We start from the raw sequence: 26817 nt of genomic DNA, 5'->3' as shown, positions 1-26817 counted from the left end.
TGAGCTCAGAGCAGAAGGGGACCTACCCCACAGTCAGCAATCTGTTCTGTTCGCCCAGAGGGCTCCAGAGCTCTGGCTGCCTGCCTTTCAGAGAAGAGGGATCATTCACAGAACTGCAGCTCCTGCTAGAGGCACAGACCGGCCTGCAGCTCAGAGGGCAGAGTCACTGATTTCCAAAACGGAAGTGAACATAAGCCCAGTACTTATTTTAGGAGATTTACTAATCAGAGCGGCTGAGTGCATGTGTAAAACGTGCTGTGAAGGAGTTTGTGTATGGAGGCAATCTCCCAACTTCTAAGTCGGCATTTAACCTGGATAAATCCCAGGGCCCCACATGGCCCAGTGGCAGCGTGGTTTCACTTTTAAAGAAGCACAAGCCAACCACTAAAGGTAATGTTAAAAAAAAACGGGAGAGTTCCAGTTCTAGTAGGAACTGCAGGAGCATGGATTGAATTAATCTCCCGCAAAGAACAATGATCAACTCTGGATAAGATGTAAAGCACCGTTGAAGGACACTGGACAGTGGCCAAAGAAGCAAACTGACCAAAGAAGCAAAGAATGGAGAGGACTCGACCCTTGAAAGAAAGGAACTGCTCTGGATGAAATTCACACTAAGATGACCTTCCTCCGAGGCCCCTCTCCAGGCTGCTCGGGGCAGGGCGGCTGGAACGTAAGGCCCAGGAAGTCAGGGAATGGCGTTCAGGCTGCTGGAGTGGCTGGAAACTGAGGGTGAAGTCTTAGAAAGAAGGGAGCTTGAAGGAGACAGGCCCAAAATATTGCACATTAATTCTATTTTATTATTTTTGTAGAAACAAGGGCTTGCTGTGTTGCCCAGGCTGGTCTTGAACTCCTGGACTCCAGTGATCCTCCCGCCTTGTCCTCCCAAAGTACTGGGATTACAGGAGTGAGCTACTGTGCCCGGCCCACATTAATTCTCAAATCCTTAGCCTACCCTGCAAAACCCAAGTGAGACTCCAAGAAGCTCAGTGGGAAGCAACGCCTGTAAGGCTGAAGGCTGAGCAGAAATTTCAGCTGCTGCCCACTGCAGGGAAACAATTTGAAGTCTAACTCCTGCCAAGTAGGCACCTCAGGTTTTCCATTAAAACCCCAGAAAGGCCTCTGCTTAGGCTCAAAGACCGTGTACCAGGACTAAGATTCATCCTAGGACTTGGGGTTATAACAGTAAACAGAACACCCTGGCATTACAACAGTAAACAAACAGTTAAAGGTGTAGTTGGGAAATTTATATTCTAGTTGGGAAAACTGCAATAAACCAATAAGTGTTATGCAGAAAAATCAAGCCAGGCTGTGGTTGGGTAGGTTAGTCAGAGAAGAACTTACTGGGTGTGGAGGAGGGGGTCACATTTTCAGCATGGACTTTGTAGGGGGATTGAATGGCGACCCTCAAATGGTGGTTCTCAAAAAGATGCGTCTAAGCTCTAACCTCTGGTACCTGGGAATGTGACCTTATTTGAATAAAGAGTCTTTGCAGATGTAATTGATTTAAAGATCTCAAGAGGAGATTATCCTGGATGAACCAGGTGTGTCCTAAATCCTATGGCAAGTGTTCCTATAAGTAGAGGAGACTCAAGGAAGAAGCCATGTGAAGACGGAGGCAGGGATTGGAGAGTGCATCTGTAAGCCCAGGCATCAGAAGCTCACAGGGAGGCAGGGGTGGCTCCTCCCTCAGAGCCCCCAGAAGAACCAGCCCTCCCAAGGCCTTGATTTTGGATTTGTGCTCTCCAAAACTGTTAGAAGGTAAGTATGCTTTCTTTTAAGCCACTAACTTGGTGGTTATATGTTCTGGCAGCCACAGGACACAGTGAGAGACCTGCAGTGGGAGACGGGGAAAGTACTTCCCAGGGACCTTTGCAGGGAGAAGGGACAGCAGGTGCAAAGGCCCAGAGTCAGGCCCAAGCATGACCTGCGCGTCCCCAGGGATGCTGGAGGGGACGGAGCAGGGAGAGAGGAGAAGAATGAGGTCAGGAGTCAGAGGTGATGAGGGTAAGGAAAGGGGCAGGTTACAGGGACTTCCAGGCTACGCTAAAAACCGAACTGCTGCTCTGAGTGAAATGGGAAATGCTAGGTGCCATTGCCAGAGGAGTGGCTGCATCGGACTCTGCTTGTAAACAGACTCACACAGCTGCTGTGTTGAGAAGAACAAGGCAGGCACGGGGAGGCTGATCAGAAGGCTCTGCATCACCCAGGGGAGAGAGAGCAGGCGAGTGGGCTAAGATGGAGGCGATGAAGGAGAGGAGAGGGAACCAGGATGGGGAAAATGGAGAAGGGGAGAGGGAACCAGGATAGAGGAGAGAGGACCGGGGGGGGGGACAATGGGGGAGGGAGAGGGGACTGAGGTGGGAACAGTGGGGGAGGGGAGAGGGGACCGAGGTGGGGACAGTGGAGGAAGGAGAGGGGACCGAGGTGGGAACAGTGGGGGAGGGGAGAGGGGACCGAGGTGGGGACGGTGGAGGAGGGAGAGGGGACCAAAGTGGGAACAGTGGAGGCGGGGCATGGGGACTAACATGGCAGCAGTGAGAAGCGGCTGGTGATGTGTGATGTGTGAATGTGGAGCTGAAAGAACTTCCTGTGGGTTACACGTGAGACGTGTGAGGAGGAGAGGACACAGGTGACTCTGGGATTTTGGCCTGAGCGCCTGGAAGGATCAAGTTGCCGTGAAGTGAGGCAGGGCTGCAGGTGGGGCAGGTTTTGGGCATCAGGAGCGCGAGTGTGGACCTGTGCATCTGAGACACCTCTTGTGGGAGGGAGGCGGATTTGGGCCTCTGGAGCTGGAGGGTGGCCTGGATGGAGGCCTGTGTCCAAGCATCGTCTGTCGGTCCGTGTTTTTCATCTGTGGATCTCCAGGGGGGGGGCGGGGAGCAAGAGGAGGGAAGAGGCACAGGCCTGAGAATTTTTGCCCCAGAGTTGAGAGGTTTTGGGAAGAGAAGGAGGGGAGCCAGTGGTACTGGGCCATCAGGACAGGCTGTCGGAAGCCTCTCGGGGTCCTGCTCAAGAGGGTGGCCAGCCAGGCTGCGTGGTGCTCAAGGCTATGCCAGCGGGGACTGAGGGTTTGGTAACACAGAGGCCCTGGGTGACTGTCCAGGAGCCTTCTGGGTGAAGTGAAGGAGGCCACAGCCCTGGTGGAGTAGATTCAAGAGAGACCCAGGAGAGAGGAAGTGTAGACCAAGGGCGGAGGCCACTCTAAAGGGCGAAATGGTGCTGGGGGTGTGGGGCCGGGAGCCGTGCTTTTAAATTTAATTACAAGAGAAGCTAGAGTGCAGCTGCGTGCACATGGGAACCCCCTAATAGAAAGGACAGCGTTGATTGGGAGAATGTTAGAGCAGCGTCCGTCCTGGGGGCTGCGCAGCCCAGGGCAAGAATGGCCGAGCTTATCTGCCCCCTTTCTGGGAGAAGCGCCGAGGCCTCTGCAGGAAGAGCTAAGGTTCCTCCCCGAGGGACAGCAGTAGCGTGAAGCTGTGCACCTCCTCAGAGGCTGATCCAGGTCTGATCAGTTCCTCCCGTTCACTCCTACGGACCACAGGGTTCCTACCCTTGTCCTCCTCTCTGTGGCCTGGAGTGGGTCTGGGCTTCAGACTCCTCACTCATAAAATAGGATAAAAATAAGGGATCCCCCCTCTCACATTTGCAGGGCTTGGGACAGGAGTACAAATGGTACTCCGTGCACCATGCGAATAAATAAATTCATGAAAAAAGCCAAGCAAATGCCTTGTTGAACACAATGCCCCACGCGCTACTTTGCTAGAAACATGTTCCTGACAGCCTGGAAGCCTAGGGTTGCACTTAGAACCCTGGGGCTCCTTGGCCAGAATGAGGTGTCCCAGCCCCAGCCAGCCTCCTTCCCTGGGCCTGTCTCACACTGGGAGGAGCTCAGGATAAGCACGTGGGTGCCTGGCCCACACATCCAGCCTCCAGCCATGCTTCCTATTGACAGCTGTGCCTTTGCCGTGGGGCCTGCTGTGGTTTGCTCTTGGGGAGTGGACCCGGAACAGAGGCCCCTGCAGGCCTCAGAAGTGGGCTTGGGTGGGGAATTCTGCGCTTCCCGAATCTGGCAGTGTGATCTAGAAGTGTTGTCCCTTGGCCTGGAGGACTGCTCACCTGGAAGCCAGAGCATGGCCAGAGGAAGGCCAGTGTGGGGCCCTCTAGGGTGTGGTCACAGGGTGGGGCTCCTCCGAAGGGTTGCTGTGAGGACTGAATCAGATATTTTAAGCCAAGGACTTAGCACAGTGCCTGGCACATAGTAGGTGCTCAATAAAAGCAGTGTGTTTTTGTTTTTGTTTTTTTTTTTTTTTGTGAGACAAGATCTCGCTCTGTTGCCCAGGCTGGAGTGCGGTGGTATGATCATGGCCCACTGCAGTCTCAACCTCCCAGGCTCAAGCAATCCTCCCGCCTCAGCCTCCCTAGTAGCTGGGACCACAGGCATGCACCAACATGCCCAGCTAATTTTTTAACTTTTTTGTAGAGATGAGGGTCTCACTATGTTGCCCTGGCTGGTCTCAAACTCCTGAGTGTAAGTGATCCTCCCACCTCGGCCTCCCAAAGTGCTGAGATTACAGGTGTGAGCCACTGCACCCGGCCCTTCATTTTTGTTATTTTATTTTATTTTTCAGACAGAGACTTGTTCTGTTGCCCAGGCTGGAGTGCAGTGGCATGGTCTGGGCTCACTGCAACCTCTGCCTCCTGGGTTGAAGCAATTCTCCTGCCTCAACCTCCTTAGTACCTGGGATTAATAGGTGTGCGCCACCACGCCCGGCTAATTTTTGTATTTTTAGTAGAGACGGGGTTTCACCATGTTGGCCAGGTTGGTCTTGAACTCCCAGCCTCAGATGATCCACCAGCCTCAGCCTCCCAAAGTGGATTACAGGTGTGAGCCACCGTGCCTAGCCCATTTTTGTCATGTTTCTAATCCTAGTCTTTACAGAATTAGGCAGGGCCTCCCACAACCCGGCTTGGCTGCCTCTCCGCCCTCACCCCTCCCGAAGCCTACCCAGACCCTGTGCTCACTGAAGGTGTCCCCGGCCCCGTGCCTCCCAGTGCATGTCTGCCCCTGGCATTGTGCTTCCGGGGCCCAGGATGCTCTCCCTCCTCTTGGCTGCCACGTGGGCTTCTCGTGCCTCCTCCGGGAGAAGTCCTCTGGATTCTTCCCCTGCCTCTGGGCAGGTAGGTCAGCCTCTCTGGCCTGTGTGAAACTGGGTGGCAGCCTCTTGCTCTGCAGGCAACTGTCCCATCCCCGCCAGGCTCTGGGCACCTGGGGGCAGGACTTGGGTTTATTCCCTTGGCTCCCCTCTGTTCTGCCTAGACTGGCAGGCAGCCACGTGCCAAACTGATTGTTGAGTGGAGGAATTTAACTTGGTGTTCAGAAATCCCTGCTGGAATTTTCCACTGAGATAAGCAAGGATAAAGGTTTGGAGGCAAGGCAGACACCACAATTCCTGCTTATCTCAAAGGCCTTAGGAGATAAGGGCATTCTGGAGAAGCTGACCTCAGATAATTATCACAGCTGAGCTGAGTCTTCACAGCAGCTCCACAAGAAAACCCCAAGGAGGAGGGGGCGCACTTCCCCACAAATCCCCTGAGGACTTCGGCCCATTGTTCCCTGGCCAGAGGGGGGTCACCTGGTCACATCTGCAAGAAAGAAGATAACTAACAGGCACTAACAACCTGAACCACAGTGGGGATCTCCTCATAAGGAACAAGGGGGGCACGGATCTGGGGCAGGCCGTTCCAATGCCTGCTGCAAGCCCTGAAAGCTGCTTCAACATCTCTGAAATGTTTATGCAGCAGTAGGCCTGGCTCTCCACGCAACCCCAGGGCAGTAAAGAGTGGAAAGTTACAAAGGACTGACTTGGCTAGAAAGGAACCCACATGGGATAAACTCTCAGAGAAAATCTCATCACTGTCAATATTTGAGCGGAACCCGAGACATCAGGTGGCAGGAGAGTTGCAGAGGTTCTTCAGCCCCTGGGCGGGCACTCAGGCCACATCCTCCCCAAGGGGCCCTTCCTGCTCCACAGTGATATAATTTTACATGTTTTGGAAGGAGAATGTGTGCATGCCTGCCTACGTGGCCTGTGTAAGTGGCATTGAGAATATTCTCCCTGTCAATGGTAACACAGAAAAGTTGATAAAATGGCCAGAGAAAAACTTAAAAATTGGTATGTGTTAAAATAATATTAATTCTGGTCCTGTAAGTAAATTGCTTATGTTCCGTTTTGCCTCATTTCCACTACAAGCAATGATGATTGTGCACGATACCACATCTATGTGGCATTATGGATACTGTCTGGGCGGTGAGTCCTGACCCGCCTTCCACGAGAGGTTTGTGTCTGAGCTTGACATCCCACGTCCCCATGGGAATGCACCTTCTGATTTACACGAGCGCACCACAGGCTTCCTGCTCACGCTGGATGGCCCTTAGTGCATAGAGTGATCCATCACAGAGGCTGGAAGTGGAGGGAGGTTTAGAACCATCTGGCCCAGCCCCCTTACTTTGGAGGCGAGTAAATTGGTGTTGGGAGGAGGTGACTGGTTCCCGAGGGAGGATCTGGCAGGTTGCTCCCAGGTGACCTCTGTGCAGGAGGGGAAGCTGTGAGCCCCCAGACCCTCTTGAGTATCTGAGTTCTGGCTTTTCACTGTACCCTTGGGCCTTCATGGGGAGGGTGTCAGGTTGCTTGAGATCAGCATGAGCACCAGGCCCTGCCACACTGGCCAAGCAGGAGGCGGGCTTCGACACTGGCTCCCCTGCCACCCGCCCACAGTGTGCCAGTGGGCTGCGAAGTCACCTGGGCTGGGAGGGCCTCCCTTGTGTGAGCTTTGGCTCAGGCACTGTGGACAACGGACTCTAGGATGGGCCCCAAGATTCCAAGCCCCTGGTGGACATGTCTGTCCCCTTGAGTGTGTGCAGGGCTGTGACTGTGATGGTGTCACTCCTGAGATCAGGTTATATTACATGGTAAAGGTGAAGGGATTTTGCAGATGTAATTAGGGTCCCTTGTCCATTGACTGTGAGGTGAGCAAAAGGGAGATTGTGCTGGGGGTGTCTGCCCCAATCAGGTGGGCCCTTTAAAAGAGGATCTAGAAGTCAGAGAGCATCTCTCGCTGGCCTTGAGAAAGCAAGCTGCCCTGTGTGAAGGGGCCTTGAAGAGCTGACAGCAGCTGCCCACTGACGCCAGCAGGAATGGGGACCTCAGCCCACTGAGGGAACTGAATTCTGCCAACAAACATGTGGGCTCAGAAGAGGAGCCTGACCTCAGAAGAAGACCCCAGCCTGGCCAGTGTCTTGACTGCAGCCTGTGGAACCCTGAGCAGCGAGGCTGAGCCCCGACTCCGGGCCGCAGGAGCTGTGAGGCCATAACTGCGTGTTACTGTAAGCCGCCGAGTCAGTGGGTATGTGTTACACATCCAGAGATAACTACACAGGCATCGACCCTGTCCACCCGGGATGCTAGAGGGGCTGTACTGGTTTTACTCCAGGCCATGGTGAGAGCCACCGTGAACACAGGCCTCTCTCCTCTGAGCTGCAGAAGCTCCGTGCCCTGTCCCCTGCCACAAGTCACAGACTTTCTTCATGTGTTTTACCTCATGTTAATGAAGGAGATCTTCTCCAGGGGCTTGATCTAGTGGGAAACAGAGGAGAGGGGGGATTTTAAATTTCAGTCCGTCCAACCCTGTAGATCTGCTGTCCTACAGTAACGTAAAGGATCACCAGGTAAAACGCTGCTTCTCCCGGACGCCGCCACCTTGCCCCTCTCTCACATGGACACTGGTGCCTGGGTTGGGAGTATGGCCGGTGACTTCGTGGCAGTGTGGGGAGGGGATGTGTGTCCTTGGATCTGTGAGAGGTCCTCGCTTCCCCGTGGTCTCTGCTGAAAATGTCTGCCTGGACCGCTGGCCTCTGAGGCACCTTGGCCCTGCCTGCACCAGCTCCTGAGCCTGCCTGTCTTGGTGTCTCCTTCTGCTGTCCCGTGCCTGGCCCGCAGGGCCTCTCTGCACCCTCACCAGTCACTTCTGAGATCTTACGCATGTGCATTGCTCAAAGGGTGGCTGGGGTGCCACGTGGCACAGCTCTGTGCTGTTTGGGGACTGGCCTGGGGTCTTTGAGGGGTTTTCGCCTTCTAGGGAGTCGGGACCCTCTCTAACATGAGTGATGGGCTGTGACATAATCACAGTTGAGCTTAGCTGATTCCAAAACTCCCTTCTCCACACAAGGCCTGGCTTTCAAACCTGTTATCTGACTGTAGGTACAAACCTCCCATTTTGGGTATAAAAAGCTGGTTCTTAACCATTTTGTCTTTTTAATTTTTTTATTTTTATTTTTACTTTTTGAGGTCGTTTCACTCTGTTGCCCAGGCTGGCATGCAGTGGCATGATCTCAGCTCACTGCAACTTCTGCCTCCCAGGTTCAAGCAATTCTCCTGCCTCAGCTAGGATTATAGGTGCATGCCACCACGCCTGGCTAATTTTTTTTGTATTTTTCATAGAGATGAGGTTTCTCCATGTTGGTCAGGCTGGTCTCGAACTCCTGACCTCAAGTGATCCGCCCAGCTCGCCTTCCAAAGTGCTGGGATTCCAGGCTCGAGCCACCGCGCTGGCCTCTTTTTGCATTCTTGCTATAAAATTGGTATTTGTATCTTCCTCCCATTCTGCGCTCCCCCAACCCTGCAGGAAGGTGGATTCTTCAAGGGAACTGGAGAGAAGAGAAGCACATTCATGTATTTCCACATTCAGCCTCCATCTCACGAGTTACACCATTCCCAGCACGTCACCACCCCCAGACCTTTGGTTACCAGCCTGGGGGCAGAGGATAAGGACGTCATTCAAAAATAGAGAGATTCTCAAGCCTCCAGAGTGCGGGGGCCCAGCCGAGCACGCTGGCGGCTTCCAGGGAGGTGGCCATGCCCCAGGGGAAGTGGTTGCATGGAGGAGGCTTGGACGTGGTAGAGCAACGCTGCTCCTGTGTTAGGACTGGCTAGTCCATCCTGCAGGGATGAGGGGCAGAGCCTCAGCAGAAGTCCAGGCCAGTGTCCCCCCTCCAGCATAAGAGCCCCCCACTCCCACAGGGCGGAGGAACCACTGTGGTGGCGGAGCTTATTTCCCAGCAGCCCCGCGGGATGAAACCCAAACGAGAAGTTAGGGTGAGTTTGGAGGACATAAAGTGAGCTGGCTTCCCGTATACTGGCTGTGTGGAGTGATGTTCACGGCAACAGATTTCCATCTCCTCAGCCTCAGGCCCAACCCTGCTACCCCAGCCATACTCAGAGGCTCTGGAAATCTTACCTGGAGGAGACTCTTCTGTTACCACCAAGCCGGGAAATGTCATGACTAGAGTCTCCTGAAGAATTTGGGAAGACCAAGAGGAAGTCCACCTCCCCCTCTCCTGCACCTGGAGTCTCCCATGTCCACGGAGGCCACGCCCCCACCCCGCCCTCAGGTGGCATCAGCCCAGGATCTGACCCTGGACTGGCTCACACTCAGTTGCCTCTGGCCAGTGCAGGGCTCAGCCAGGGTTGGCTTCCAGCTGACAGTGGGAGGAATTAATTCATCTGACCGAAATATTCTTTTCTCTTCTGGGCTGTTGGTTTTTCAAGTGCAACAAAGATTCGATACAGCTCCAAGGAAGGAGCCAAGAAAAACATTCCGTGCCAAAGTGAGACCCTGGAAGTGAAACCCCGGAATAAAGCTGAAAAACGGGCTCCAGTTGGGTGCCAGGAAATGCAGGACTGGAATGTGACTTGACTTCCGGCAGCGCACAGGTGCTCCCGGGTCACCTGCTTTGAGGTCCAGCCTCCTGCCCTGCCCCAGGTGACCACATGACCACCGTGGACTTTGCCCTGAAACCTTCTGGGAGGAGAAGAGGCCTGACCTTGGCGCTGGGGTCCAGTGGGCATTGCCCTGGTCCGAGGCTGCTGCTCTTGACCTCTGCTCTGCGGCTGTTTTCCATTGGAGTAGAGGCTCCTCCTGTCCTGTCCTGCCTGTGGAGGGAAGCAAACCTTCCCCTGGACCAGAGAGAGGAGAAAGCGGAGACAGGTAGCAACGCTGTGGACTGGTGATGACAGGCTCTTCAGCTCCCTGCAAGTGACCGGGCCTGGGGAACAGGTGAGTCATTGTTTAAAGCTCTGTGCCCTTTGTGGAGTGTCTGCCTCTGTGTGTGTGTCTCTGTGTGTCTGTGTGTGTGCTCACGTGTTTGTACCCATGTCTGTATTTGTTTGTGTCTGTGCATGTGCCCGTGTGTGTATAATCAAAGGACAAAGCTGGGGCGGAGACTTCCTAGTTCAGATTTCTGATGGCTCACTAAGTCGGATTCCCAGAAGGAGATTCTTATTTGCATTTTTCTTCGGGAAAGTTCCGGTTTTAAGGTCTTGAAAAAAAAAACAAAAAACTTCTGGTAATGAGAAGAACTCTTAAAGAAATCCATTTCAAATGACATCAACATTCCCAATTTAATACCCAGTGATATCTAGGAAGCTTGTCAGGTTTTCTTGTAAACTCCTTTTTACAATCTACATTGTGTTTTCTGTATCAGATGGCTGCATTCTGAATGCAATGTACAGGTGTACCTCTTGTAATCTCAATATTCTTCACAGGCCCAGGCAAGGGTGACACAGGATCACAGTTGGCGATAGACTCATCAACCAGACCCTTCCCTGGAATGGCCCCTTCCCCACAAAAAAGACTAATGTGGGATTTGCTCTCCGTTTTTTTCCTTTAGTGGAAGGGAGGTACAAGAGATTAAAAAGCCCCAAGTTAAGATTACTAGAGAAGCGCCAATCTTGAGTATGGTGTTCCTGAAAACATCTTTGTCTTCAACAACCTAATAACATCTTTCACTACTAATAACCCCATCTTGATTAAATTCTGGAGGTGGGGGTCAGGTGCCACACTTTTAATTTTCTCTTTGGACAGAAGCCTCCAACCTCTCATTATTGAAAGCTTACAACACTCAATCACACAAAAAGTTATATAAGAAAATGTTTACTGCAGTCTTATTACAGAGAAAAAATTAAAACTAAGTAAAAATCCAGTATTAGGAAAATGGTTCAGCAAGTTGAGATAGTTGTAGAAATGTTATATGTCCATTAAACATGATTTTGAAGCAATGTGTGAGACTGCCTTTGGTATTAAGTATTTCTTACACATAGGATAATAATTTTATGTTAAAACTATGGGTTTTGGTTTGTTTTTAGGAGTCATAGAAAAAAACTAGAAGTAGGCAAAAATACCATTTGTGGTTGTATTACGGGGGTGGAGTTATGGGTAGCTTCTTTTATATTGACACTTGTATGTTTATAGTAAAATAACTTTTTTTTTTGGAGACAGATTCTCGCTCTGTCACCCAGGCTGGAGTGCAATGGTGGGATTTTGGCTCACTGAAACCTCTGCCTCCTGGGTTCAAGCGATTTTCCTGCTTCAGCCTCCCGAGTAGCTGGGATTACAAGCGTGTGCCACCACACCCAGCTAATTTTTGTATTTTTAGTAGAGATGGGGTTTCACCGTGTTGGACAGGCTGGTCTCCAACTCCTGACCTCAAGTGATCCACCTGCCTCGTCTTCTCAAAGTGCCTTTACAGGCATGAGCCACTGCGCCCAGCCCAAAAATAAAATAACTTCATTAAACAAAGAGACATATCATTGTCAAAGGAATGAGACGCCGGCAACCCAGTAGTCATGGTGCATTCCTTCAGAGTCCACCTGTTTCAGTTAATTCAGACATGTTTCGGGCCACAGATTTTTTGACTTAGGAAAGGTTTTATTAACCTATGCAAATAAATAGCAAAGAGAACTTGAAGGGGGTATCTCTGTTTATTTTTAATTATTTTTTATTTCAATAGATTTTAGGGGAACAGGTGGTATTTGGTTACAGGGATATGTTCTTTAGTGATTTCTGAGATTTTGTTGCACCCCATACCAGAGCGGTGTACACTGTAGCCATTGAGTAGTCTTTTTTCCCTCACCCCGCCCCCGCTACCCTTTCCCCTTCCACCAAAGGGTGGAAAGTCTGGGCCGTGCCTTGACCTCTGAGAGCCTGTCCCCAGCTGACTTGAGCAGATCATCTGCTGGACTAAGTTCCCACCCCAGGCACTCTCACTTTGCCTCAGATGCTGTCTTAGTCTGTTTGTGCAGCTTTAACAGAATTCCTGGGACAGAAATGTAAAAAGAACAAAGATTTGTTTCTTATGGTTCTGGAGGCTGGGAAGTCCAAGGCCAAGGGGTCTACATCTGTTGAGTGCCTTCTTGCTGTGTCATCCCACAGTGGAAGGTGAAAGGGCAAGAGAACACGCAGGCTCGTGGACATGCAAGACTGCAGGAGTGTTAATCTGTGCTGGGCGTGGATTAACGAGGGCAGAGTCCTCATGACCCAACCACCTTCCATTAGGCCCCACCTCCTAGCATGGTTGCACTGGGGACTGAGTTTCCAAATCTGCTTTTTGGAAGATCCATGCAAACCATAGCTGGCCCCAAGAAATCATCCTCAATCCAGGTGGATATTTCAAAGCACAGGTGCTGTGTTATGTGCTCTTCATGCTTGGCCTCATTCATTCATTTCTTAGGAATTAGTACTTAGTATGTGCTAGACACTGTTCCCAGCTCCAAGGAAAACAGAATTCTAGCAGTGATTCCTGGTCTTGGCTGCATACTGAGATCACCTGGAGAGGTTTTCTTTTTCTTTTTCTTTCTTTCTTTCTTTTTTTTAAGAAACACAGATGGAAAACTTAATGTTATGTTTTTTATCCGTCTCTGAAGCCAGCATCATACTTGATGGTGAAACTTGCGTATTTCCAGCTAAGATGGGGTTCCAGGCATGTTTGGGATAACCACCCGAGTCTACTATGTGGAACCCTTCTTCTCTGATGGGTAGAGAGCCCTAAACCCTCCTGTTCTGGACTCCATGACTCTCAGTCACTTTCTCTCTAGAACGATCTTCTTGGTATCTAGGACTCAGTCCTATTTGTTTCCAGATTGATTCCAAACTTGATTCCCTCCCCTCTTATCCCTGCAGGGCAGTCCAGACCAGTCTGTGGCCGTGGCTCCTTACTGGTGGCAGTGAGGGCATGTGGGCTGCTTCCAACCACTCCTGCTTTTCTTCTTTCCTTTTCAAAATTCCTCCCCTTCCCCCTTTAGGGAGCCTCCCTGTTGCCCACTGTGGTGAGGAAGGGAGATGAGACTCTGATCCCAGGACCAGCTGCCCCTGATGGGTTTCATATTTATTGTGGGGAGCTTCTCTTCCTAGATAATAAACACAAAGTGATAACATTAGAACATTATTAGAATGTCACCATTTTGCAACCCCTTAGTGAAATAGTGGGTCGAAGTAATAGTCTTCAATGACTGCCAACATCACAGAAAGACAACTGGACATTATTTGCCTTCTGTGGGAAGTGCACGCACACTCTCATGACAATCTCGCCAAAAAATAGCCTGTATCTAATCACGTTTATGTCCTGAACCACCGCGGTATCAAAAATACAGAGTTCATAGGACTATTCAATAACACAGGGGTGTAATCAGCAACATCCGTACTGGAAATCTACAGGACAACCTGATTTCTTCAACACATGAACTGCAAAGAAAAAAAATACCTGTATCTCTACTGAGATTTGCAGATGATAGAATGCCTGGGATCTGCTTTACACAATACCCTGCAGGGGGAGGTTTGGGAGTGTGAGTGATACAAATGGCTGAGCTGATTACTGGGGAAGCGGGAGGTGGGTCCATGGGCCCATCAGACCGTTCTCTCTATTGTGGTGTGTACATGAAAGTTTCTATGATGAAAAATACGCAGGGGTCGCCCACGTTTATTTTGATCGTGAAGTTGGTTTTCTCTGGGGCATATTACTGTGGGTTCTGAGGCTTTAGACACAATGGGAATGTGTCTACGATGTTTCGAGATCATTGAGACACCAACCTTTTTTTAGGTAGATTTTTTCTGAAACACCAACTTTAATCCATAAACAACCACCCAAGAAATGCTCAGATGCTTTTTACCTCTCCTTGCATTAGATACTTTGAGGACAAGTAATAGATTTGTAAAAATTGAAAGTAATGGAAGGAGGACAACAAGCCCTGAGACCGTCACATGTAATCATTGCTTTTCAGGGTCTGCAAAGACCCGTGCCCGGAGCTTTCCAAGCAAAGCTCCTTTTGTTCCTTACCACAGACCTAAAAATGGACCTAAAAATTGCAGATGGGGAGATGGGGCATGGGGTGCAGAGGGGAGCAGGAGTGTGGACCTAGGTGGCCTCTGAGTTGGGAGCTCTGTATTGGGCCATCTGCTCCTGACTGAGAAGCAGCCCCGGGGTTGAGCTTGCTGAGATGATGTGGCTCCGATGTTCCACTTGCTTCAGACAGTTGTGATTCTTTGCAGGGCATGGCACAGGCACACAGGACCCCCCAGCCCAGGGCTGCCCCCAGCCAGCCCCGTGTGTTCAAGCTGGTTCTCCTGGGAAGTGGCTCCGTGGGTAAGTCCAGCTTGGCTCTTCGGTACGTGAAGAACAACTTCAAGAGTATCCTGCCTACGGTGGGCTGTAAGTGAGGGCAGAGCACCCCTTTGTTGGTCTTCAGTGCAGAAGTCTGGGCTGCTGACCCACACCTGGGGCAGATGGGGACGAGGCCCACCTAGGAATCCCCATGCTGGGACCTTGAGCTGCCTGTGTTCAGTGCGTGAGGGGAGGGGGTGAGGTCCAAGAGGGCAGCCACAGAATCTACAAAGACAGGAAGTGCCCTTGGCTCTGGGTCAAGTTTCAGCTCAGCTGGAGTCTGCAGGGGGTGGAGATTCTGGGGTAGGACCTCTGGCCCCAAAGGGTCGGGCTGGGTGCGAGGGATTATGCTGGTGGAAGGGGCAGCCCGGAAGAAGCCTCCTGGGCCCTGGCCACTCAGCGGCCTAAACCAGCTGTCCTCTCCCACCACCCAGGCCGCCCTCCTGCTAACACTGCTCCCTTGCTTTATTTACCCCAACAGCATCTTCCTTCCTGCCTGGGCTTGGTTTACCAGCTTGGCCTGGATTGGGGGTGGGAAGATCATTTTGGGGGTGGGCGGGGAGGGAGACCTTCTCTCTGTGCTTCTTAAAAAGGCTAACCTGTCATGAAGCTCAGGAGTAACTGTATGGGGCATCTGCAGGCTGCTGGCCTCCTTCCCATCCTGCTGTGGGCACAGTCTGCCTAGGCAGTGAAACCCAGTTTTCACCTGAAATGGGGAAAGCCAGCGTGTTCTTTATGCCCATTCCCCCTGGGGGAACACATGCAGAATCAGAGCCTCGGTTTCAAATTCGGACTCTGACATGGATAAGCTGCACATCTCCAGATTCACTCATTCATTTACTCATCTAACAGGCATCTGTTGAGCATGAACCCTTTTGCAGGCCTGCGTTAGGTGGGATGGATTCTATAACCAGCTAAACAGATGCACCAAACACAGAAACACAATTGCAAGATGTGGCACATGACGTTAGCTATTTAGGGAGCCCTTCCATTTTCTCGGGGGTGGTTCCTGAAGGATCCCCAGGGGATACAGGGGAATTGGCAGGGGTCTGCCTGGCCCGACTCCCAGAGCTAGTGGTGAGAAGGGCCAGGGTGATGGTGAGAGGCTGTCTGCAGAGGGGGACCCTGGGGAGAGAGTCAAGGTTACCCTGGGGTGTGCAGTACAATCCTCTTCTCCATTAGCAAGGAGATCTGTACCCCTCACCCCCCAAGTCCTGATATTGGACTTGGCTTCCTTTAAAAATACATCAAAATGCCAAGGCTGGCCTGAGGGTGGCCTCAGTTGAGAATAGAGCACACAGATGGGGGCCTCACCAGGCCTGGATGTTGAGAGCTTTGTACCTGGGTGGCTGGTATTCAAGATGCAGAGAGAGGCAGCAGGTGTCAGGCCAGGTGAGCTGGACTGGGGATGGATCTCACTCTGACACGGAGGTCTGCACACTGTGGCTCTCTGGCTGTTCTTGTTGTTTTGTGAGTAAGGTTCTGTGGAGACACAACTCTACCTGTTCAGGTACTTACCCTCTGTAAATGATATTCTTGCTGTTCCTCCTCCTCTATTCACTCTAAAACGGCAGCAGGGTTGAGTGGTTGCAGCAGTGACCCCATGGCCAGTAAAACCTAAAGTATCTGCTACAGGGCCTTTTACAGAAGGACTCCATGATGCCACCCTAGCAGAGCCTGCAGGAGCCAGCGCCCAAAGGCACTCACTGGGTGAGTGCAAGCAGGGCTGAGAGATTCCGAGATGCCCGGTTGGACCGTAGGAGGGTGCTTTGGATTCATTGAGACGTGCTTGGACGTGCTCAGCCCACAGAGAGCTGTACCCACAGAGCACCCACCTTTCTTGGGTGGGGGTCGGGGGGCGATGTGTGGGGTCTGTGAAGCTTCAGGGTGGTGCTGGGCATTCTGTATTTTACAGGTGAGGGGGATGGAGGCCCTGACAATGAGGCGCGAGGCCCTAGTTCCTTTCATTCCAGCAAGCCAGGGTCCGAGCATCCCCCTCACACCTGCCCTGCCTGTACCAATTGCCTGCCCTCTCTTCAGGGGGCCTACCAGGGTCAGTGGGGTGAATAAAGCTGGGCTTCCTGGGGAGTCCTAGGCCAGGTTGGGGGTCTTTGCTTGGGGGCCAGGCCTGTATGTCTCACTCTACTCCTGGTCCTCTGTCTGGCCCCTCAGGGGCCATCCCCCTGCCGGCAGCTTTCAGATGAAAGCCAGGGCCTCCCTTCCTCCAAGCCCCTCTCTTCCAGGCCTGGGTTTATCTCCTCTCTCTGAGGGGGAGGACCGTTCTACAGGCTGGGCTCTGCCTTTCACCCAGAACTGGTGGGTGGAGTCTTTGTTCCCACTCTGGGTCTCTGTGATGGGGCCGGGGTGGGAGGCTGTGGGCTGTGGCCCGTGGCACAACGGGGAGAGGAGGAGAACAGCCAGATTAGGTTAGCCTGTGGCTCACGAGCTGCCTTCATCCCATCAGCCTCCAACCCTGGGGTCCACATTTTGTATTGAGCACCTCTGTGTGTGGGCAGCTGTGCCGGGTTGCAGGGGTAGAAATGTGGAAGCTCCTTCCTTTGCTGTTGGCTGAGTCCCCTGTGGGAACCATGGTCTCCTCTGCTTCCATCCAAGTGTCTGCGTCACACCTTGGGATAATATTACAGCTTTTAGAGGTAGATATTACTGTAACTATGGATAGATGTCATGCAATTTATTATTATCATTATGTTAATTTTTTTGAGACAGAGTCTTGCTCTGTCACCCAGGCTGGAGTGCAGTGTCTCACTGGAACCTCTGCCTCCTAGGCTCAAGCCATCCTCCCACCTTAGCCTCCAGAGTAGCTGCTATTGCAGGTGCGCACCACCATAGCCAGCTAATTTTTATATTTTTTGTAGAGATAGGGTTTTGCCATGGTGTGCACCACTGCACCCGGCCTATGTTAATTATTTTATTATTATTTTTTTTGAGACGGAGTCTCGCTCTGTTGCCCAGGTGGAGTGCAGTGGTGCAACCTTGGCTCATTGCATCCTCTGCCTCCTGGGTTCAAGCGATTCTCCTGCCTCAGCCTCCCGAGTGGCTGGGATTACAGGTGCATACCACCATGCTGATTTTTGTATTTTTAGTAGAGACGGAGGTTCACCATGTTGGCCAGGCTGGTTTTGAACTCCTGACCTCAAGCAATCCACCACCCTTGGCCTCCCAAAGTGTATGTTAATTATTAATCCTCATTATAATAATTACATGATCACATATCATAAATGTGGATATTGCCACTTTTAGGATGAGGAGATGGGATGTGCTCACTCCTTTAACTTACGTGCTTTGGGGGAAGAGTGATCTGTGTTGCACAAAAACCCTTTGAGAGCAGACACTCCTGCTTCTTTTGTCACGTGTGGCTTCAGCTTTTATCAAGAACACTGGGCTCCTGTCCAGGGGAGAGGGTAGGCCAGGAGCAGAGCCTCAGAGGAGAATGGGAGTGCTGTCCTCACAGGCGGCCTGGAAATGCAGGAGGCAGCACGCCCAGTGCTTGGTTGCAGGAACCCCGAGGGAGGGACAGGATGGATGGCCACAGGCATGCCACTCCTTCCCTCCGTCTGGATTTTTTCCCTGTGAAATGGGAGTGTAAACACCTTCCTGGAGTGGCCTCTCCATGAAAGGTTGCTGTCACCCTGGGTGGCTTAAGGTCACCAAGGCCGGCCCTGTCCGAGGGGGTCAGCCTTTAGGAGGATTGACTCAGGTCCCTGGGGCCCTCCCGAGGGTCTGGTTCAGTTGACAGGTGTGTGGGGTGGGGCCCACAGCAGGACATGACACAGGTGGTGGGCTCAGCTCCTGGCAAGACACCGTCCATCCAGAGGAAGCAGGAAGCAGAGCCAGAAAGGGACATGGACTCGAGCCCTGAAGCTGGAAAGCCAACGTGCTGGCTGGAGCCAGAAGAGCAGGCAGGAGCAGAGGCAGAACGGACGGGAGTCCGAGGGACGGGAGTCCAAGTGAGCGCAGCCTCCCGCCCACCCCCACCAGGGCCTGCCGCGGAGGTGGCAGCTTTAGGAGCCCCTGCTGTGTCAGGGACAGGGGCTGGACCTCCCCATGGACTGCCCCCACTGTCCTAACAGGCCACAGCAGGGGAGATTCTGTGCGCTGCTGACTTTCTGCATGACATCTTTTGGAAGGATGGTGACATCTAGTGCTTGTGTGCACATTTGCCAGCTGAAGCCACAACTAATCCCAGACTTGTTGGGCTTTTTGCAGGAAGGGGACGGTGACAAACAGGTACTGAGCACATTCAACTTGGCACCAGCTGACTTCCCTTCTAAATTGAGAACGTGGCTGACGTCCTAGAGCCCCCAGAAAATAAGTTTCCATTTCATGTTCCTTTCAATTTGTCATCAGCTCACTATTTTTACAAAACAGCCAAGTGCTACAGAGAGGGCTTCAATGAGCAGAATTGGCTGTTTATTTAAATTAAAAGGTAAAAAAAGCAAAACCACTTAAATGATATTAACATTTAGTAGAGAGGCTGGGCGCAGTGGCTCATGCCTATAATCTCAGCAATTTGGGAGGCCGAGGCGGGCAGATTGCCCGAGCTCAGGAGTTGGATACCAGCCTGGGCAACATGGTGAAACCGCGTCTCTACTAAAAAAATAAAATTAAATTAAAAAAATAAAATTTAGTAGAGGAACTTTTTTTTTTTTTTTTTTAAGATGGCATCTCATTCTGTTGCGCAGGCTGGAGTGCGGTGGTATGATCACAGCTCACTGTAGCCTCAACCTCCTGGGCTCAAGCAATCCTCCACTTCCACCTCTTCAGTAGCTGGGACCACAGGTGTGCGCCACCACACCCAGCTAATTTTTGTGTTTTTTGTAGAGACAAGGTTTCACTGATCTTAAGCTCCTGAGCTAGACTGATCTTCCCTCCTTGGCCTCCCAAAATGCTGGGGTTACAGGCATGAGCCACTGTACCCAGCCAAAACTTTATTTTTTAATTACATTTTGGCTTTAGCCATGGAGATATAGAAATGTGGTTAGTGGGTTTCTGAAAAAGGTTATGATAATAAATGCATGCTGTCTTCCGGGTCAGAGCCACGGAGTGCACGAGACTAGGTTGCCTCAAATACCTGTCCAGGGGCCCACCTGAGGGCCTTACATCTCTGCAGGGAAGGGAAGGGTCTATGTTCTGTAAATAGCCAAACATTGACTATTATTATGCATTATCATTGCTTGGACTAAAACCCATGCCCTCCTTGGAAATTTGCTGGAATTTTACATTAGTGTAAATTCAACCACCAGCCATCATTTTCCCTCCCCTCCCCCCCACCCCCTCCTGTTCTTTTTTTGAGGCAGAGTCTCACTCTGTCTCCTGCTGCCCAGGCTGGAGTGCAGTGGCACAATCTTGGCTCGCTGCAACCTCCACCTCCTGGGTTCAAGCGATTCTCCTGCCTCGGCCTCCCGAGTAGCTGGGACTACAGGGGCATGCCAGCACACCTGGCTAATTTTTGTATTTTTAGTAGAGACAGGGTTTCACCATGTTGGTCAGGCTGGTCTTGAACTCGACCTCAAGTGATCCACCCACCTCGGCCTCCCAAAGTGCTGGGATTACAGGCATGAGCCACTGTGCCCAGCCTCCAGCCATCATTTTCAACATGGAAAAGGAAAATATGAGAGGCTAAGATTGGTAAATGGAGGAAGCAAACCTGAATTTTATGCTCATGTTTCACCCTGCGCCAGCTTTTAAGATAAAACCAAATTCAAACTGAGAAATGTGATTTGAAGTGATGGGAAACAGAAAGATGTGGATAAAAGGCCCACGTTTTAAGACAACAAGTCCACAGAGAGCAAAGAGGACAGAAAGAAGAAGCAAAATTCATATGCCCTTTCTCTCCTTGCTCAGGCGATTTAACAGCCACCCTGGGTGAAGGGCACCATTAGCTCCTGCTATGGATGAGGAAGCTGAGACTTAGAAAGTTTAAGCAAGCTGCCATCAGATCAGCTGATGGGTGTACATTTATGTTCTGGGCACGGTCTTCATTCTGGCACCATTGTCAATCCAGTGGAGCATCTGGTGTGTTCAGAGGTTTATAGCCGGTTCAGTCCCGACAGTTGCCCCATCTAAGCTGGAAATCACTGGTCCTCCTGTCTGGATGGAGACTGCAGCTTTGTTTGACCTGGGGAGTTGGTCTGACTTCAAGTTCCTGGACCTGCAGGGAACTGCAGGACGTGCGGGCAGAAGAGCCCAGGCAGTGGTTTCCGTTTAGGAAGAGGTTGTCTCATGATAGAGAAGCATGGTCTTGCTGCACCATGCTGGAAAGCTCTGTCCAGCCTCCTGTTCTCTGTCCAGCCTCCTGTTCTCTGTCCAGCCTCCTGTTCTCTGTCCAACCTCCTGTTCTGTTCTCTGTCCAGCCTCCTGTTCTCTGTCTAGTGGGTGCAATTGAGTTTCTCCCACCCGTAAAGAGGCGATTAAGTCCTAACCCCCGGAACCTGTGAGTGCGACCTTATTTGGAGAGAGGGTCTTTGCAGATGTAATTAATTAAGGCCAACAAGATGGAACTTAGGATGGCCCTTAAGTCCAGTGACTGACGTCCTTATAAGAAGGGGAGAGGACACAGCCACAGAGGGGCAGCCACGTGAAGACAGAGCCAGAGATGGGGGTGATGCAGCCACCAGGAACACCAGGGTTGCCGGCAGCCCCTGAAGCTGGAGGAGGCCCGGAACGGATTCTCCTTCAGTCTCCGGAAGGAACCAACCCAGCCAACGCATCAGTTTTGGACCTCTGGCCTCCAGAACTGCAGGAAGAAATTTGCTAATTTGAGCCACTCGGCTCATGGGACTTTGTTTTGGCAGCCGCAGGACACTCATGCACTGTCCTTGGAGTGTAAGTTTTTATTTTAAACATGTGGCTCCATTTGCCAGAATCTCCCCAACAGACTCCAAACCCAACCCAGGGTCTAGGCAGGGTAGCAGCTTTGACAGGAGCCTGTCGGTGCTGGTGGCTCCTCCATGCCCCAGACACCTTGCCTTCCCCCGCCCCGTCCTCTCCAGTTCTGTGTATAACACATTCCTGACAAGCCACACACAATGGGGCAAAACATTTTGGAGATCTATAAAATAACCATTTTAAAATCATATAACTTTGGAAAGCAAAGGGTAGATAATCTTTAAATGAACAGTGCATTGCCCAATATGTTAAAGTGCTTGGGAGTAGTTTTGTGTGTGTGTGTGTGTGTGTGTGTGTGTGTGTGTGTGTGTGTGTTAAGCAGGTACATGGCTGAGTAAGACAAAGCCCCTGCCTTCCTGGGGGAGACAGGTGGAGAACGCAGGAGGCCTTGCCTCTGGGTGTGTATGGGGTGCGGGGAGGCTTCCGTGGAGGCAGGGGGCCCAGCAGCCCTTCCGGGGTTGCCGTTGGAAGATCTCAGAGGATGCCTAAGAGTTTTCTAGGTGAAGAAGAGGAAGGACACCATGCAGAGGGGACAGTAGAGAAGGGTGTTGGTGGGGAGCAGCATTGGGAAAGTGGGGAGGTTAGCAGGAGGCGAGGAAGGCCTTGGAGGAGCCTATGCAATCGTGACTGCCTCTGTGCAAGATGGGTCTGGCAGGCGAGGGGCCAGTAGGCCGGGGGTGCCCAGGGCTCTAGGGGTTCCCAGAGCCCAGCTGCATCGCTGGAAGCCGGCAGGGATGCATCGGACTCCCAGTAAGTGGAGATCCCTTTCACGGCGTATGTAGCCCAGAGCTTTTGTATTAGGTCCTGGAGAGATTTACCTTCCCATCCAAAGCCTCTCGAAAGGCCCCATAGCAATCACTCCCAACACTTTGCTCGATGTGGAAGGCTCCATCTCCCAGAAGAACTGTTTGCTCAACCTCCTGGCCATGCGGGCGTGGGAGATGCGTGGCCAGCTGTCCCTCTGAGCCCACTGCTGTGCCTGCGGCTTGCCGCGGGCCCACCTGAGCCGCACGTGGCAACCTCGTCCTCTGAGTAAGCCCTCTGGGCCTCCCTGTTTCAGGTGCGTTCTTCACAAAGGTGGTGGATGTGGGCGCCGCCTCTCTGAAGCTTGAGATCTGGGACACAGCTGGCCAGGAGAAGTACCACAGCGTCTGCCACCTCTACTTCAGGGGCGCCAACGCTGCGCTTCTGGTGTACGACATCACCAGGAAGGTAGGGCCCGCCTTGAGGCACGTCCCACCCTCCTTCCCAAGCACCTGCCTTCTGGTTTCTCCAGTGCAATGATGCCATGGTGTAATCACAAGGAACAGAGACTCCATTAGTGAGCAACAGTCACCTCCTCCAGGATGGCCTCCTGACAACCCCCCATCCTCCTCCACAGTGGGGTTCTGCTCCTCCGTGGTCCACAAAGAACATGCCGTTGCCGTCTGCCACTCAGTAGTTCCTGGTGCTGCATTAGGGTCAGGGTTTGGGGTGGTGGCCAGTCCCCCAGACTCTCTTGCACAAAGTGGTCCTTTGAGGACAGCTAGGCGTGGGAGATTCAGGAGCTCAAGGCCTGACCTGAAATACCCCGTGGCTGGCAGTCTCCTGGGCCTGGTCAGGGTGAAGGATCTGATGTGTGTCCTAGCAGTTTTCTGCCTGGCCGCACAGGTCACCCAGGACAGGAACGTGCCCTCCTCAGAGGAACGGAGCAGCCCTGCAGGTGCGTCCATGGCCAGTTGGATTCTGTGACATTTTACACAACGTGACCAGCAACACTGGCTTCCCCCTCCCGGAATAGCTAATGACCGCCTATAAGTTTTGTTTGATGTTACTCTTTTTCTTCTTTTCTAGGATTCCTTCCTCAAGGCTCAGCAGTGGCTGAAGGACCTGGAGGAGGAGCTGCACCCAGAAGTCCTGGTGATGCTGGTGGGCAACAAGACGGACCTCAGCCAGGAGCGGGAGGTGACCTTCCAGGTACCGCCCAGGAGACCCTGCTCTGCTCTTCCACAGCAGGAGAGAGCCCTGCCCGCCTGTGTCAAGACCTTGGCACTCACACTTTCATACACGCACACCCACACACACTTACACATGTGCACACACACCTCTACACGCCCACATGCATTTGCACACATGCACACCCCCACATTCACTCTCACTTGCACCCACACACATTTACAAGTGAACACACACACACGCACACACACACAGCTTTCCACCTGAGTTTCTCTTTTAGTCAAAGATTTCCGGTCTTTCCTGAAAAACTCAGGCCCAGTGCAATGGCAGTTCAAGCCCAGTGGCGGAGGAGCAGGAACAGGGTGGCCGGCAGAGGGAAGGGCAGGGCGGCAGCTGCAGGGTGGGCTCGGCTTGAACGAGAAAAGTGATCTAGTTCCTCAGCAGGGCTCCCTTCCCTACTCTGTTCCCAGAAGGGGCTTCTGTGCAAATGTAGCCTCCTTCACTCGAGTTTTGTCAGTCCTCCTTACAGGCAGAGGCAGCGGTCACCCAGGTGTCGCTGTTGTTTCTCTTCCACGGCATCCCACCTCCCCCACCACATTTAGGACGAAGACCATGTAAACAGCTGCAGACAAGTGGCTGATGGGGAGACCCCACACACACTAGAGGCTGGCGCAGGGGAAGACCCAACTCAGGGCTTAGACCGACGGGCGCGCCTCCCAAAGAGAAAAGGCCCCAGCTTCAATGGAGGCTGTGGAGGGATGGAGAAGTGGGGTGAAGATTTTGGAGAATCTCGGGGGAGAGCAAGGGGAGCAAAGGGAGACAGCGTCAGTCTGAGCCCTCGTTACAAGTTGGGGTGGGGGAGAGAGGGTCCTGGCAGCAGAGCTGTGCCCTCTGAGAGTGACTACGTGGGCTGTGTGCTTGGGCAGGCACAAAAACATGGGCACGAGGTTACTCAAGGCCTGGAGGGGCAGTGGGCGGCCAGGGTGGGTTTGGAGCGTCTGTCTGGGGAGCTCAGTGGGGACACATGCAGGGCCGGCCGAGGGATCTCCAGGCCAGGACAGGAGGAGTGCGCTCACGATGGTGGATGGTGCGAGAGCTGGGGGCATGGCCGGCCACACCTGCTGCCAGCTCCATGTCCGGCTGGACAGTCAGGAGCCTGAGCTGTGCCCTCTGGGATCCACCACAGGCTCCTCTTCCTGGGAGAGTCCCGGAGGCCAGGGGAGGGGCCTGCACAGGAAGGCCCCCATTCCTCGGCCACCCCCGACTCCTGGGCAAGGCTGTGGCCTTCCCATGAATGCTCTCTCCTGGTCACCCGTTGCAAGCCTGCTGTTTTCCGGTTTGCCTTTGCTCTGGGACATCCATTTCTCCCCAGAGGAGAGCTGTGTTGGAAAATGAGGGTTCCCCAGAAGAAGGGCCCAGGTGGGTGCCGTCCAGGGGCCTCCCTCTGCCTCTTATGTTTCCTGGGTTCTCAGTTGGTTCTTTGCCCAGCATCAAAGCCCACAGGTGCCAACAGGCATGATGGGAGGGGAACCTGGGGGTGGGGACTTGGCTTTCCAGGCCCTGCAGGAGGAGGAAGGCCGCCCCCCGCCAGCTAGAGGAAGAGCCTCTTCCAGGGAGCACACCCCGCCCCTCCCTGGTCCTGGCTGCTCAGGAGTGCCAAGAAACACAACTTGGACACGAAACATGGAGGAGTGCGGGCTCCACGGCTGCGGCTTTCTCGGGTCTTACTGTTGGAAGGAACCAGGTGTCCTTAGGAAACTCTCTTATAAACAACGCTGGATTTTGTGGCTGTTTCCTTCAGGAAGGGAAGGAGTTTGCCGACAGCCAGAAGTTGCTGTTCATGGAAACTTCGGCCAAACTGAACCACCAGGTGTCGGAGGTGTTCAATACGGTGGGTGAGTGACGTCCCCGTGGGCCAGACAAGGGGGAGGTGCTTGTCCCTGACCAACTTCCCTGGGTCCCTGTTGCTGGTGACGTGGTATCCCATAGAATGTCTTTAGGGACTGGATGGTGACCAGGAGGGGCAGGAGGCCCTTGTTCTATGGTTCAGGGTAAACATAGGAGGGGCGGGTCCTGGGGTGGCTGGTCTGCAGGGCTGTGCTGGGCTGGGCGACTTCCCTCCCTAGCCAGCCCCCTCCTCTTGCTGTTCACAGCCCAAGAGCTACTGCAGAGAGGCGACGAGGAGGGCCAGGCTCCACGGGGGGATGCAGCTGTGGCTCTGAACAAGGGGCCCGCGAGGCAGGCCAAATGCTGTGCCCACTAGGTGCAGCCACTCCTGGGGGCTGTGGGGAAGATGCCCCTTGCCTGGGCCATGGCCAGCTCTAGGTGGATTCTGATTCACTGTCAATGCTGGGTTGCTCCCAAGCCCTAGATGTTCCTGGAAGTTGGCCCCCTTTATAAAAACCACTTCCCACAGCCAGTGGGAACTGCCAGAGGAAGATCTGGTGTCGCATGGCTCCCAGGAAAGTGCTGTGCCCTATCCCCACTGATACCATCTGATTCCCCGATGCCTGTGCCTGTTCCACCTGGACGGTGGCCCCCTCAGCCTGGCAGCCTCTGGACAGAGAGGAAGGAAGGATTGGAGAAGTCCCCGGAGCACAGCGATGGTGGGAAGATGCCTTACGTCTGATCTTGGTGGGGGCACTGGCCCGGAGCCTGGGCCCACCTGCTTCTGGGGGGTTGGGGAGCAGGCCCAGACGGAGGTGGTGGTGCCAGGAAGAAATGGAGTGATGACTGACTGTGGGGTGGGCCCAGGATTTCCGCATCTTGGTGAAGTTGCCCCTGGGAAGGGCAGCTGGGGGCAGTGGCGCCAGTTCCCTTCCATGGTCTCCCGGCTGGCAATGTGGTGAAGCTGAGTTTCTGTCCAATGAGCAGGAAGATTCTGAGACATTTCGCCTGAGATATAAGTTGTACTGCGTATGCAGTTTTTTCTCCAAAAATTAAATTGCTTTTGACAATCTGGCTTTTGGAAGTTTTTGAGGACAAGGCAGGGCACTGCGCCTGGTGGATGGTTGTAGGTATTTCTGTATAGATTCTGGGAGGGCTCCTGTTAAGTAAATAAGGAAGCAGGCCCATGCGGCAGGCTGTGACTAACGTGGGCCTGGCCCAGCTCTCTGGATGGGATGCATTCCCAGATGGCCACACTTCTTCATCCTGCCTGCCTCCCTTTACAGAGAAACCCATGTCTGAGTCTGTTTTTGTGTTGCTATAAAGGGATACCTGAGGCTGGGTGATTTATGAAGAAAGAGGTTTATCGGGCTCACGGTTCTGCAGGCTGCACAGGATGCACGGGGCTGGTATCTGTTTCTGGTGAGGCCCCAGGCTGCTTCCACTCATGGCAGAAGGCAGTGAGAGCTGGCGTGCAGAGGTCACACGGGGAGAGGAAGTAGGAGAGGGTAGCAGGGAGGTCCCACTCTTTTTAACAACCAGCTCTGGGGGAACTCTTACAGGAGCTTTGGAGTAAGAGCTCCATCATTACTGCT

General features: G+C 52.8%; 1 protein-coding gene across 3 annotated transcripts; it reads left to right on the top strand.

The window, feature by feature from the left end:
• RAB17 (RAB17, member RAS oncogene family) lies at positions 1-26292 on the top strand. Of its 3 annotated transcripts, none has more exons than XM_055109253.2 (7): positions 1-1758; positions 8683-10113; positions 14380-14539; positions 22461-22612; positions 23234-23356; positions 25137-25226; positions 25489-26292. In XM_055109253.2, exons 3-7 carry the CDS (start codon positions 14383-14385, stop codon positions 25555-25557), a joined length of 591 nt encoding a protein of 196 aa, XP_054965228.1. In that variant the 5' UTR covers positions 1-1758; positions 8683-10113; positions 14380-14382; the 3' UTR covers positions 25558-26292. The 3 variants fall into 3 exon arrangements, with proteins under 3 accessions (XP_054965228.1, XP_003813150.3, XP_008963935.3); XM_003813102.5 differs by having other exon boundaries at positions 4-1758; positions 25137-25230; XM_008965687.4 differs by having other exon boundaries at positions 5-1758; positions 14380-14473; positions 25137-25230.
• Positions 26293-26817: the final 525 nt, after the last annotated feature.

The sequence above is a fragment of the Pan paniscus genome, chromosome 13 (genome assembly GCF_029289425.2).
Source record: "Pan paniscus chromosome 13, NHGRI_mPanPan1-v2.0_pri, whole genome shotgun sequence".
NCBI classification, from domain to species: Eukaryota; Metazoa; Chordata; class Mammalia; order Primates; family Hominidae; genus Pan; species Pan paniscus.
This window is presented reverse-complemented; position numbering and strand designations above follow the sequence as displayed.

Bases quoted from the DNA above. Each gene is read 5' to 3' on its own strand.
- RAB17 (XM_003813102.5), top strand. From the start codon at position 14,383: ATGGCACAGGCACACAGGACCCCCCAGCCCAGGGCTGCCCCCAGCCAG. The intron at 14,540-22,460 runs GTAAGTGAGGGC...TCCCTGTTTCAG, and splicing joins TATCCTGCCTACGGTGGGCT to GTGCGTTCTTCACAAAGGTG. The intron at 22,613-23,233 runs GTAGGGCCCGCC...CTTCTTTTCTAG, and splicing joins TGTACGACATCACCAGGAAG to GATTCCTTCCTCAAGGCTCA.